Source organism: Eucalyptus grandis, chromosome 10, assembly GCF_016545825.1.
Source record: "Eucalyptus grandis isolate ANBG69807.140 chromosome 10, ASM1654582v1, whole genome shotgun sequence".
Lineage (NCBI taxonomy): Eukaryota > Viridiplantae > Streptophyta > Magnoliopsida > Myrtales > Myrtaceae > Eucalyptus > Eucalyptus grandis.
This window is the reverse complement of record NC_052621.1, coordinates 5,829,216-5,843,735: the sequence shown is the minus strand read 5'-3', so window position 1 is coordinate 5,843,735 and position 14,520 is coordinate 5,829,216. Positions and strand designations below refer to the sequence as shown.

The following is a 14,520-nucleotide window of genomic DNA, read 5'->3' as shown; positions in this document are numbered from 1 at the left end:
AAAGCGCATGGATCGATTGGAGATTTTTAGGGATGAATGGAAACTCGACATATGTCGGTTAGGGCTCAAGAAATCAGGAGGAGCAAGTCTTTGCAAATGGCTTTGTTCCGGGTCTGATTCGCTGATTCGCGCTACGAATGCTGATACGATCCCCATTCGTTTGGGGGATCATGACGTATTTTTTTGGCAATCTGCACCTTGTTATGTGCTGTACGTGTGCGAATGGAGTCTGGCTTTGTACTGTGAATTTTGCTCCAGTCAAGAAAGTTCCGACTTCAGACTTCATATTGGGTTTCATCAATTGAAAAGCAGGGGAAAGCTAGCCATAAAGGGCAGCATGCTATCGCCTTTATGATTTTCTTTTAGCTATCTTTAAAGATCAAGGATAGGATGATGGCAAGTTATCTTTCAATCTTGCAATCTGAAATGTAATTTGTTCGGAGGGAATAATTGCTAAATATGTCATCTCCTGTTTTCGATCTTTTTTATCAGTCACATGGTTGTTCTGTGCTTTTCCTGTTAATATTCTCTTTCTTTTTCCTCTGTTGCATAGTTTTGAATGCGGCACTGAATTTTACGTTGAAGGCGAAAGCCGGAACTAGTTAACCAAGAACTGTTGCATCGGTTGATGGGGATATCCCGAAACGGAAAACATGATCATTGGCTATGGAAATGGTGAAGGAGGCTGATACAATGGAGCTTGAGTGGCGGAAAGTTTCTGCCGTTCATGATTGTCCACCAGGATATTGGACCTTTTGCTCTGAAAATTTATTTTTAGAACCAGCGGCTGATGCAAGTGACGTCAACAGCATTCGGGAAGGAGGAGAATACAGCCTAGACTGTTCATATGTTCTGGGAGGTTCTGGAGTTGGAACTGAGCCTCAACCTCTCAAGGCGTCTAATGTCTCTCCTTGCACGAGTAGATGCTTTAGAATCTCAGTCGGGAAAAATGGGAGATGGGCTAATGCAGTTGACAGTTTACACTTGGTCAATGAGGACGAAGCAGCAATTAAATCTCTGCGGGCCTGGGATAGTAATGGGACGAGTTGAATTTGCAGAAGCTACAAAGTTTGAGTGCTCTGCTATTGATGCTAGAAGGAGGAGAACCAAAGTGGAGATATTACGCACGCTCCATACTTGGTACAGGAAGCTCTCGTATGAAAGAGAAGCTAAGTCCATAGAATAGAGATGGCTTGACCTTCAAGCACAGAAAAATTCATATGGCATGTTTATCCACCCTGCAAAGCAAATACTGGGTCCTGTGGAGCACACAATGATGATCTAGATGGCTGGATGCACAGGGAGGCAGAAGGCCAGAAACTCAAGCAAGGTAACCTTGCTCTGAAGAACAGCATATCTGCAAGGAATCTGTGAGGGTGTTCTGGGAGATGAGAGAGAGAACAGAATCTGACTCTGCCGATGCAAGAACATAGATGGGGGGTTATATATATATGACTATATCTGGGGCAGGAAAAGAGCCCACACGGCGTCCTCATACTCAAGTTCGTTTGGATCGGATTCCTGGCCAACTAGACCTTGTTAGCAAAGCAGTGGAACTAGTGTGGAGTGCAGGTGCATCTCTGTTCAGAAGATATTTCACAAGGTAAAGATCTAATTCCTAATCGGCTGTAGACACTATCAACGATGAGAAGCCCGCCATTTAACTACATAACACCGGCGGTATCTATCCTGAATGGTTCCGACCCACCCTGGCGATGATTGTGATTGCTCTGGAGGTTGCTAGGATTCAGGAAATGTCCTTGTATCATCAAGAAAGGGGGGACATCCCAAATGACCACAATGGAGCTTGCGTAGAAGTCGGAGTAATTTAAACTGTGTTATACGAATGGGGGATTTTGATTTCGACATCTACGGGACTGTGACGTGATTCTCCACCCGCAGCTGCTCTCCTGACCTTCACGACAAACCCCTCCATTACGATCACGGGAACAAGAGACTGCCACAGTTGGTGTTCTTAGCTGCTGAAAACATTCCACCTCTGCAGGAGTCGACAATCTCGTACCATAACATCAAGACAGCCCGATCAGGTTTGTGATTCCGATGGAAACGCTGAGAATGAAAGTTGCTGCTATTTTGATTCTAGAGCGTCGCGGGTGAATGTGAGAAAAACTGATGGAAGAAGAAACTTTTCACGTCATGGAGAACTAACTTGGTGTTGACCTGGGATGGTTCCCGTCCAAGCTCTGGAAAAGCTTCCCAGGGGCGTGCGCACGCGATTCACATTTCGCGCATGATCCTCGCATGTTGCTTTAGAAAGTCAGTATGATTCCCCAGCTGTTTTACCGTTGTCGTGTTGGATGCACGCGAAAAGGCGACAAGGCATGCGTGATTGCCTTGTGATCACTCTCAAATGACAATCAGTTTGATATCATTTACTGCGGCATGAATTTGTTATTATCATTTTCCCATCTGATGGAGCCTTGAGTTTTGGTTTAATTTTCTCTAGACTTCTTTTTTTCTCAATTGATGATTGATCCTCATCTGCATGTAACCAAGTCAACGAATCTTACTCGTGACTGAACCGAATCATAACATCATAATCACATGATAATTGATATTGATGATAACAACCAGTGACCAAATTACATAATATAAACAAGAATCACAGGGATAAAATATCGATATTTAGAATCATGAGTTTAATTGTAAAATATTTGAATAGCTACTCTAGCATTGTATAAAAAAAGAAAATGGGTGGGCGCATAAGAGGATGAAATAGCAAGTTTGTAAGAGAAGTGTGAATTAATAATTTCTGCTTTGAAAACTTTGTCCTCTTATACTTTAATAATGTAGGGTATCTTTTTTTTTTTTTTTTTTTTTGGTAAAAAAATTGCGGGGTAATTGAAATAGGCTTTAAAAGGGATATAAATCTCACCATTCTATTTGTAGCGTTAAATAAATTAATTAGCAGCACTATTTTTCCAAAAGACACAAGGATCTCATTTCTTAAGCTTAGCAAAAAGAGGAAAAAAAATAAATCACGGCAAAACAAAAGCAATGTGCTAAAAATGTTTGTCTTCACTAACCATGAACAAAATAAAATTAATGAGCATTTTATAAGAATGAGAATTCAATATCAATTTTAAACTTTATTAAAAACATGTTTTTTAAAAAAAATAAAAAAAATAAAAAACAGAAATTTTTTTGTCGTTTACCAAACGTGTTTTGCTCTTTTTCTATTCTAAGAACGAAATTGACTACGGATTACCAAACATGTTTACATTCTTTTTATTCCAAGAACAGTTTTTTTTACACTTACCAAACACGTTCTTTTGTTCAAAAGCGTTTTAGAACGTAAACACTTTTTTATTTACGTTCCCGGGAACAAAAAAGAATGAAGTGTTTCCATGCGCACCCTTAGTGAAAAACAATTTTATTACTAATAATAATTTATATCTAAATAATAATTATCATTATATATATATTTTTTGTAAATGATACAAGTTAGTTGTAAGAAAATACAATTTGAATCGTTCAATTTCACAAAATAAATGAGTCTAGAAATAACTAAAAAAGAATTTTTTTACATTTTGGCAATAAAATAAGATAGGAAAAAGAGTGTGAACCATGTAATTTTCCCCTTGAAACCGGGAAAAACGGGGTTTTCTCAAAAAATCATAAAATTTAATTTTTTTAATCCATGTCTTATATTATTTTAATGATGTCCACCATCTTAATATTCCTAGATCAATCATAGCTTAATATATTGTTAATTGAGTTAACATTTGTAGTAATCAAGTGCAGGGGGTTAAACATGAATTTTTTATTCATTATAAATTACCCAAAAATCGAAGGTTTAAGATCGTGAATTGGCCAATAAAACTAGTTCGGTTTGGCTCTTGAGTGAAATAGGACGGTAAAAAGCCCTAATAATCAGTATCACTTCCTTTCTATTTTGGGGGTATGTTTGGCAATTAAAAATGGTATCTTGAGAATATCTTATTGCATAATAATATCATGATGTGGTTTTGTTTCTTTAAATAAAAATCCACAGCTTGATGTTTCCTTAAGAAAACCCGAGTTTTTTTTTAACCACTCTGGGTAAGCCAATCTCTAATCATGTGAAACATGTGGCGAAACGACACCATTATATTATTGAAATAATGGGGACCTATAAAGCTATTACATAGTTTTTATTCTAAAAATGCAAATTTACAATAAAACATTATTATTTAACTAAGTTTTGGATATTTCATAATTAGAGAAAATCAAAGTGTCTACCACAAATTTGAAGAAAATATAATTTGATGTCCCTCTAACTATTTTTACCAAAATTAAAAATCTCTATAATACAATATTGTAGCTTCTTAAACATTACTCAATTAATATCGTAATGTGTCACAACCCTCCCGAGGGTGGACATGAGATGTCCCCGAAGGAGGTTGACGGTTACTAAACAAGTGCAAATGGCTCCCCTCACGGGAGGGTGTTTTCCCCTAACATAGGTTCTCTCGATTTTTACTAGTTACAACTTGGTTTGCAAAATCAATTATTCATTAGATTAAGGGAGTTGGCACTAACTCATGATGAGCGGGTTAGAAATTTGGCTAGATGCGGGAGGCTCTTATGCGTTAAATGATATGCATAATCTAAGTAAATTTTATGGATAAACTTAATTAAATGTGATAATCAATCAAATGCAACACTAATCCAATTTTTGAGTTTTTCTTTAGCCAACGGGAATCGGATTAACTAAAACCTGATTAACTTAACACCTGGATCAATTATTAGGGGATAACTAAACTAAATTTGATTTGATTAAAATGTCTGAATCAAAATTAAACATCCAAATAGAACCGTCTAATTAAATTATCTAAAAACATCGAAATCTAATCTAATGTAAAGATTCGAATTTCTAGAGTGATGAAATCAGTAGCTAATCCTAATTACCTAGGATTAGATACTGTCTAATTAAATTATATATATATATATATATATTTTTTTTTTCTAATTGAAACCGGAATTTTAGTGAATAATCCTAATTTTTCTATTACGGAAATTAAGCTAAAAACTAATTACTTGCCATAAATTTAAAACTAACTAATTATCCTGGAAATCAAAGATTCAGATTATCTAAACTTATCCAGTCAACCAAAGACCTAAAATATTTTTTAGATTAAGTCAATAAAACTGGAAATTTTCTAAAGTTAGCTAAAAAAAACCCTACGAATTACTGAATTTTTTTAATCTAGAAAGTAAATTCAGAAAGGAATCAAGGATTACAAAATTTTCCTAATTAATTTATATGCAATAATGAACAAATAGGGGGTAAAGACAGGATCGTTGACTTAAAAGACCATAATCTAAAATGAATGCGGTGTAAAAATATGGAAACGATTAGATTCTTGGAAGTAAAGGCATGGCCTTGACGACAGAGAATTGAATCTCTAATCACGCAAACGCCTAGGCATCACTAATCTTGACTAAATTAGGACCAAAAGTTATTACCTTCGGTCGGAGTATCGCCGAGGACGGTCTAGTGACGCCGGATGGAGGTCGACGGTTGACTTGCAAATGCTGATTGATGCGCAAGAGGAGAGCCGCCCGGACGGCTGCGGGTTTGCCGACCGGTGGATGGTGATGGTGGTGCGCCCGGGTCGGCGTTAGACGAGGGCGGCCGGAGGAGGGTGCGAAGGTTGAGGCTGCCGTGGGATTGCCTACCGACCTGGAAAGAGAGACCTGGAAAGCGTTGGCGAGTGTTCAAGCGGAGGAGCGAGCGAGAGCGAGAGAAGCTGTGAAGATGAAAATGGATGTGAACGATCGCATCTATTAGCCATCTTGTTCTTCTCAAGAAAAATTGTTGAAACAATGCTGAATTTATTCTCTAAAAGCTAATTCAGTCTTTAACTTTCGTGCTTATTTAGTTTTAAACTTTTGATAACTTGCTGATTTAATTTGAAACTTTTCAATTATACCAATTCGGTTCTAATTTTTTTTTAATAATTTATCAATTTAGTCCTAAATATTTTTTAATGATTCTTTAATTTAGTTTTTACAATCGTCTTATATGATATTGTCGATATTAATGTGGATAATTTTTACTTTTTTATGATTTTTTCTTTTTCTTTTTTTCCCTTCACGCCCTTGGGTGAAGGACGCTTGCGGCTAGGCTAGCAAGGGCCACCTCATTGAATCGGGTGGGGCGGCCCTTGCTCGAGGCCAACGAAGGAGAAAGAGAAAAAGAAAAAGATTATAAGTATTAAAAATTGTCTACGTTTATAGCAATTGACCAACTGGGCCATGTAGGTAGAAGATTGCAACGTCAGTAATTTTTAGCAAAATTTGGTAGAAAAATTAATTTGGTAAATTGTTAAGAGGTTATGACTAGATTAGCAAATAAAAAAAAGAATTAGAATGTTTAGAATTGAATTACCACAATCAAAAGATTTATGACTATATTGCATCCCTACTAAAGCCTTTAAGCCTTATTCAAAACCCCATTTCCTTATCACAGGGTTAAATATAATTCTCATTTAAATTCGATTTATATATCGAGTTTGATTCCTATTTTTTATGAAACAGATGATGGATCGCAAGGTCAAAATTTCGGTGTTAAACATATATCCAGTGGACCGATACAGCCTTAGAATCTCGCTAGAGTCGCAGTGGCATAGAAAACGACCTGTAGAGCCCCCTGAAGCAAATCTAACAAGACAAAAAGAGCACGGTTCTATCTCCATTTTTGCCTTTTGATTGCTCTCCTGCAAACACAAGACGAAAGTGACAGTATCCAGCCAATTCAAAAGCTGATGCGTTATAATGTATCCCACAAAATACTGCAAAACCCATGTCATTAACATCAAAATGCAAAGGACAAACCCAAAAAAGGCTTCTCTTCTACTATCCCCCCATTCCTACTGCCCTCTACATGTCATAGAAAAGGTCGATGCGAGAAAAGAAGCGCATCTGCTTCAATCCAGGTTGTACACCGCAATGAAGGGCATCAGCACGCTCCCCATCCAGAGCTTCCCGTCCTTCTCCTCTGCTTCGCTGACTGCCTTCACGACCTTGCCCTGGCTGTCCTCCAGGATCCGCATGACCTTACCCTCCTGGCTGTACTTAATGACCACTCCATGAAGTCCGCCCCCGATGTGAAGGACGTACTGTATTTCCGCCGAAATAGGGAGCTTGAGTATGTACTTCCTAATTTTGGGGTAGTGCGCGCATAGATACGTGTATAGGGTGCGGCGACAGTGGACCGCAACCCAGAATTCACCATCTTTGTTCGTCCGGACATTGTCGGGGAACCCCGGTAGGACAGCAAACACTTCTGAATTCCCTGCCTTCTCACCTTTCAACCAGTACTTCCGCAATCTACAAAGATCATCCCACAATGAATCTCCACAAACATGTAATAAAATAATAGATTCTTGACTATATATGCCTGTTGATTTAACGTAATAAATAAGATTCTCAAGGCCATGGAAACTATTGCAATGGTTCAGAGATAGCATCTGGGATTTTGGTAGAGAGGGACCGCTTGAAATGTTACTTCACAGTTCCGTCCTTATTCATAAGCTAAGAGCCTCATTCGCCAACAATCCACTTACAAGAGAAACATGTTAAACTAACACATGCTGTATATAAAAGTATTTCAGGGGGCTTCCAATGATTAAAATACTCAAAGTCAGAGCATAGTATGCCAACTCTTGGCTTGAAAAAAAGGCTCTTTGTCGCGAGGAATCCAATGGTAATGCGGTAATCAAAGTGCTACCTTAGAGGCCTCCAGAATAACTTGTAATCTTCCTCTGGCTTAGAGCTAATCTGATTGACTAGCATGCATGACTACCATGTCATTAAAGCAGTAGAAGCAATAGAATTGGTAAGACAGACTCCATTGGGACTGATTCAACGTGGACAATAACAGAATCAACATGACCCACCTGCCAATGGCACCTTCACAAAAGACAAAGAATGATCTGTCCTTGCTTAAGGACACGCCGTTTGGAAATTGGAGATTCCTCTCAAGAACTGTGGTCTCCTTTGTGACAGGGTTGTACTTTAAAAGCCTTCCGCTACTTTCTGCAGAAAAACCAAGTGCAAAAAGTTCCTGTGGAAAATTTGCAACATCCAAATTAATAAAACTTAACCATCCCATATAACAAGGATGAACAAGCAGACACAAATTATCAGACAAGAGTAGTAAAAAAAATGACCTAAGCAATTACTTCACACAAGTCATTTGAGCTTTATAGAGCATAATTAAACTAATTTGATGAAAAAGAACAAACTCTTAATAAAATGGTCGTAACAACAAATTATTTCACTCGTTAACGAAATAATTGACTAGTGAGATGGTTGAAAAAAACAAACTTATATCTAGAATAGTAACTTTGCAGTCAAGGAAATACAGCGAGGAGCAAGATAATGTGATGCTGACAAGAAGTCCAGAGCAACTCATTACCACATTTGTGAAAAATTCTAGTCTTTGCATTTGTCGAAATGGAAGAAATCTACATGGACTCGGACTCAGGAATTTGACAGAGCATGTTACCCTTATTTTAGAAATTGCATGCTTATCATTAAAATACCTTCTCTGGTATACACTACTGCTATCTGTAAAATACACATTTCCTTCTTCATCAATGTCCAGATCATTGGTAAATCTCAATGGTATTCCTTCAGCTTCAGTTGTGAGAGATGTTGCCAAACCACCTTCTGGACCCACCTTCATTAGCCCAAAATATGCATCTGCAATGTACAAATCACCTGTTTTCTTGTCGAAACGAAGACCCAGAGGCCTGCCGCAGATGTGCTCATTTTTCAAATAACTCCGAGGTGATGATTTTGGGTCACATAGTTCTGACCTGAATAAATAAGAACAGATGAATGTCAAAGACTTCCAAGGGAGGCAAAAGAGAAACTTACAAGATAAGGAGGAAAAAAAAAGGAACTGTCAGCAATAACTGTTACAGGGAAAGTTAAGATGGACATTGATACAAAAGTACGAATCAAATCCATCATTCTGAAAAGTGTGGACACAAACCGGAGCAATCCCAAGCTTAAAGACCAGCATACGTGCCCAAGCACGAAAATGCAAAAGCTTAGGATTAGAGATGACCCGACCTGCTTTGATGAGAGTTTGCTACCTTAGCTTAGACTTTCAAAAGTGATGCTACCTAGTGCCAATACTCGGTCCATATGGGAATGCAAAAGTAATTTTGAGAAGAACGTGAACTCGAATCAAAGGTAATTGCACATTCAACTTCACGAATTGTAAAGCATGACGTTCATTGGAAAGAACTGTACTTTTCCCATGAAGCAAAAGGTAAAGCTCTCTCTTTCCGAGCAGAAAGCAGAAGCCGTGGGCACCCCGACAATCAGATACGCGCTGAAACTCGAATGATAGCACAGTCCTAAGCCTAATGACAGCATCACAGGGCACTGTTAACCAAAAAGATGACAGATTCGTGCACCAAAGAATGTCATCTCCTCTCCGTCCGGCCTACACAGGCACTCTCCACTCCATTCTAGCCACCCTCCACACACACACACACTCACGCAAACACGTCATGGTCAAAAAACGACACAGAACTCGATCCCTCCCTCGCTCGCTCGCTCGCTCGCTCGCTCGCTCACCTATTGGGCGAAGTGTAGGCGAAATCCGACCAGGCCTGGCCGTCCCAGAACAGGACGCGCCCGTCGGCGACGCCGGTGTACGGGCCGCGGCCGAGCGGGTCGAAGGCGATGCTCTCGGGCCCCTGAATCTGGTTCAGGAACCTGACCTCCGACCTCCGCAGCAGGTTCCGGGAATCTCTCTCGGGCGGGACCTCGGACCAAGGCGGCATGTCGACCCTGTAGGCCTCGAAGTCCGGGAAGCCCGACAAGGCGCTGTGCTGAAAAGGGTCGGTGCCGCAGTACAGGGCCAGGAGGAGGAACGCTCCGGCGAGCACTCTGGCCGTCGACACTGCCATCGGGTCCGGCGCGAAGGTGGGGAGGGAAAAGCAAGAATGCGGTGAAACTGAAACTTCAAATTAGGAGAGGCTTCGCTTGGAACTGCGAAAGGTGAAAATCAAGAACGAGACAAAGGAACAATCTTTACGTCGTTGCGTGGGCTTTCGTCGAGAAGATCGGCCAGGCGCTTTGTCCGTGGCGATGATGGGTGGTTTACAGTTACTTGGTTGGTTCGGAGCATTTCACGACCAGGTCGTGGTAATTGGGCCCCACCTTGAGGTTTTAGGCATAAAATGGGGACGGCATAAATGTCTAAATAAATATTTGGTCGATGTGCAATTTTGATGTGGCTAATTTTTTTTATTTATATTTATATTTATATTTTTGCACTTTAGTTAGGAAATGGGCTTTTTTTTTTTTTTTTTTATGAAGATTTTGAGTAAAATTGAGTCTCTTTCTCTTGTATTGATGCCGAATGACGAGGTTAATGCATAAGAAATGTCTAAACTCGGTATTGCCCTAAGTTTTTATTGCAAAGGTTGTGATGCCATGCGATGAGGTTAATTTTTTAAGGCATGTATGAAACTGTCTAAGCTCAATGTCATCCTAAGTTTTCACAGGCACCGACATGATGATTAATACATTATCGATCATTTTGTTATGGGGATTTCTTTGAAGAGTTTTAATTAAATTGATTGTCTCTTTCCTTTGTGTTGTGGTAGCTAAGGAATGAGGTTAATCTATCTACGGTTTCATTAATCTTTACAGATTTAAGTTAAATTGATTTTTGTTTCCTTTGTATTGTAGCGGTTGTGATGCCATCTAGTGAGGTTAATCTTTTTAGGCATATGAAGTTGTCCGGGCTTACCATCATCTTGATTTCCATGGGCCTAACAAAATGATGGTTAATGAAGGATTGCATTTTTCCCATTCCTCATTCGGCTCAACACTCTCATTCACAAGTGTTTTGACTATATTATCTCTTGTATGCTCACCATTTAGCGTGTTTCAATTGAACTCTACTAAAGAAAAGAAAGTGTTTTCCCCCTTTTTTGTTTAATTCCTTTTTCTCTTTCTTTGTGGGTCCCACTTTACTTATTCTTACTCACTTCTCTTCATGGGAGCAATGCTCTTCTTTTCATGCCTTTGCATGTCTACCAAAAACAATGCTTTTTGTATAGCATTGTCAATCAATGGATGGTTAGAGGTCTTCTCATTTTGTTGTGGTCATGATGCCAAGGAAGAAGAGGGAAATGAAACTGTGTCTCATGGGTGAACCTAATCACTATGTAAGGGAACACATGTTTGATTTCGAGCCGAAAAAGGGTACTGAAAGTATGGTATGGGCAATGTTCTCATTATAGTAGAAGCAAGCGGAAATTGTGCTAGTGTTTGTTCAGCAATTGCAGATACATGGACCTCACTAAGCGGTTGCTCCCACGGGGAGTATTCAACTATCATCAATAAAGTCAACCAACGTATTGGAACCTCTGGTGTCATGAGTGACGGATGCAACGTTGTTGTTGCGTAGCACAAGAAACCATTATTCAGATGGTTTTAGTAAAGGAAGAGCCACGTAAGATACGCCTAGAGATTGGTCAACAAGGACTCACATAAGAGGACAACGGAAAGAGTTCACTGATAATATAGCCAAAAAAGAAATTATGGGCTTATGAACAAGAGACACTCACAACCAGAAAATACCCACCCAGATTTTTTTTTTTCTATTACCATCTTCAATTCACAAAATCCATCACCAAATCATTTCTATTCTTGTTGATTTTTTGAGTTATTCATCCATTCAGATTTTTCTTGTCTCATTTTTGTCATTTTTGGTTTCGTGAGTCTCTGAATCGAGCCATAAGCGTGCCAAGTTATCATATTTTGCTATCTAAAGCCAAGTTGTCGATGATGCTGATTCGTAGTGCCGTGGCTGCTTGGCCTTTGTTTACACTGGATCAAAAAGCCCCTTCATCACTACAAGACAAGTCATCGATATCGATCTGTGGTTTTGATGGAAGAATCGGTTTTGCTTTGCCTTTAGTTATTCTCGATTTAGTAAGTTGGACATCTGGAGTATTGTTGTTGGTAGACACAAAGGTGTGGAAAGAAAAGAATTGCTGGCAAGAGAGAAGAAGATGGGATCTCAAGAAAAGAAAAAAAAAAGGAGGGACGTCACTTTGACTATTGAAGCGTGCTAAATAGTAGGCTTTGCAATCTCTGGTGCTGATTTGAGTGTTGGGGAAAGACAATATTAGTGTATAAAACACAACATCATTATAGCATATAAGGGAAGGCGCACATTAAAATCTTAGACACCAGTTCAAACACAGCAACACTTGGGGAAAGACACTCTGTAAATTAAAATCTGTAAACTATAAACAGATGAATGCATAATAGAACTTAACCTACTCACCCTATCTCCCAATGGTTCTATTGATTTTTCTTGCATTTTATATCTAAAAAGCGCGACTATATTCTCCTACTGCCTCATCACTCGAGCAGAGGAACAACACAAGCCATCGGTATCAATCTGTGGTTTCGTTGGAAGAATAGATTACGCTTTGCTTTTAGTTATTCTCGATTCAATGAGTTGGAGATCAAGAGCATTGTTGTTGATAGACACAAAGGTGTGGAAAGAAAAGGATTGCCAGCGAAAGAGAGAAGAAAATGGGACCTCAAGAAAAGGTAAAAAAAAAGAGGGACGTCACTTTGAATATTGAAGCATGCGAAGTGGAGAAAAATGGAGTGTTAAAGTCAATAGTGGAATAGAAGAAGCACATCTAATAAATTACCAATCACTTTTGTTATGGGAATTTCTTTGAAGATTTCAATTAAATTGGTTATCTCTTTCCTCTGTGATGGAGACCGGATTTATATATAGACAATTTGAAAAACATTTTTCTAAAAATTATTTATTGTATCTTTTAAAAAATAAGTGGACGGAATTTTTTTTTATTATTCACGAAAATATTTAAATGTAAATTATTATTGATAATAAGAATGTTTTTCGTTAACTAATTAATTTAAACTATATAAATAATCATTTTAAAAATATTTTTCAAATCATTTATATTCGCGAAATAAATGAAAGCTGAGAATTTTTAAATGGTGTCCATTGTATAAATAAATGACATTTGCAAAAGTGGACAAGAAAGCCATCTAGCTTTATTAGATTGTATGAGTCAACATCTCTCTCTCTCCATCGCTGATTAAAGTGCCCCATTAGTCTCGCGGAATGGAGTCCCTCTCTATCAACTGGGTAGTCTTCCCCATCTTCAAGGTAAGATTTGTCTTCTTTATTGTCAAACCCTAATTTTCCCCTCAAATCTCAACCCCATCAAAATCCTCATGCCCATCCTATCTTCCTCCAGTTGGCTGGATTAGTCGACAACCCCTGTGTTCGAATCCTTTTTGAAATACCCGGAATCCATACTCCGCCTGTGTAATACCCAGAATCCATACACCGCCTGAACCATAACTCAATTGAAACCCTAATGCCCATCCCATCTTCCTCCAATCGGCTGGGAAAGTCGATAATCCCTTAAGTCGTCTTCCCCCATCTTATATGAAACCCTTTTCACCATTCCCCTTCCTCATTAAGTGGTCCGGAGCTCCCTTCAATCAGATCCTGGTGATAAGAAATGGTAGGTCAGCTTGAGGAAAAAGGCGTCTAGCAGCCCTGTGCAAAAGCTTAGGTGAGTTATGGTCTAAGGATGATATTGTCGATATAAAAAGCGATATCTCAGAAGAAAAATTGATTGAATGCCGGAAAACAGTGTTTGGGAAGTTGTACTCTAGACCGAATGTGAATTTTACAGCCTTCGTGAATACCATGACACTAGTGTGGAGAGTTGACAAGTTACTTGTACTCAGCTCGAACCAGGATACTTCTCTTTTGCTTTCTAGTCGGAAGAAGAAAAACAAAGGGTTTTAGATATCGGGCCATGGTGCTTCTCTAGTAATTTACTAGTACTATAACAATGTGACCTTGATACTCTTGAGATTTGTTATGAATTTACCCATTGTGCATTTGGGGTCAATCTCTATGGCATACCGTTTGGGAGAGTCACTAATGAAGTCATCCGAGACATAGCTTCTAAATTAGGGGAAGTCATAGATGTGAAATTAGAAGCAAAAGGTAATAGTCATTACAAAATTGGCAAAGCAAAGGTGATGTTGAATCTGGAAAATCCGTTAAAGACAGGAGTTCTTGTGAATTTAGAGAAGAAGAAACTATGGGTAGAGTTTAAATATGAGCGACTACCACATTATTGTTATTCATGTGTAAAAATAGGGCATTATGCTACAGTTTATAAGAAAATTCCTTATGAAAAGTTAGGACTGCCAGAAGACTTTGGGAATTGGCTCCAAGCGGATGTGCATGAACTTAGCCCGTATGGGAAAATTTTCTACGGCAAATATGAGCCAATCCTAAAAGAAACAGAGAGTGTGCTAGAGACTCCTATGCATTCTGTTTTAGAGAATGACAACCAGCAGCAGGATCAGAATTTAAATATTTGGGGACAGAAGAATGCTGAACAAATAACTCAAAAGGCAACTAGTTCATCCACACAGCAGTTAGCACTACAACTCATGAGAGAT

At 38.8% G+C, this 14,520-nt stretch overlaps 1 protein-coding gene across 1 annotated transcript; it reads right to left on the bottom strand.

Moving 5' to 3' along the window:
* Positions 1-6,667: 6,667 nt before the first annotated feature.
* Positions 6,668-10,148, bottom strand: LOC104421372 (protein STRICTOSIDINE SYNTHASE-LIKE 3). The gene is given in 5 exon segments (XM_010033288.3): positions 6,668-7,335; positions 7,905-8,055; positions 8,058-8,071; positions 8,553-8,828; positions 9,601-10,148. Coding segments are annotated over 5 exon segments (1,179 nt in total). The 5' UTR covers positions 9,936-10,148; the 3' UTR covers positions 6,668-6,932.
* Between the last annotated feature and the right edge of the window lie 4,372 nt (positions 10,149-14,520).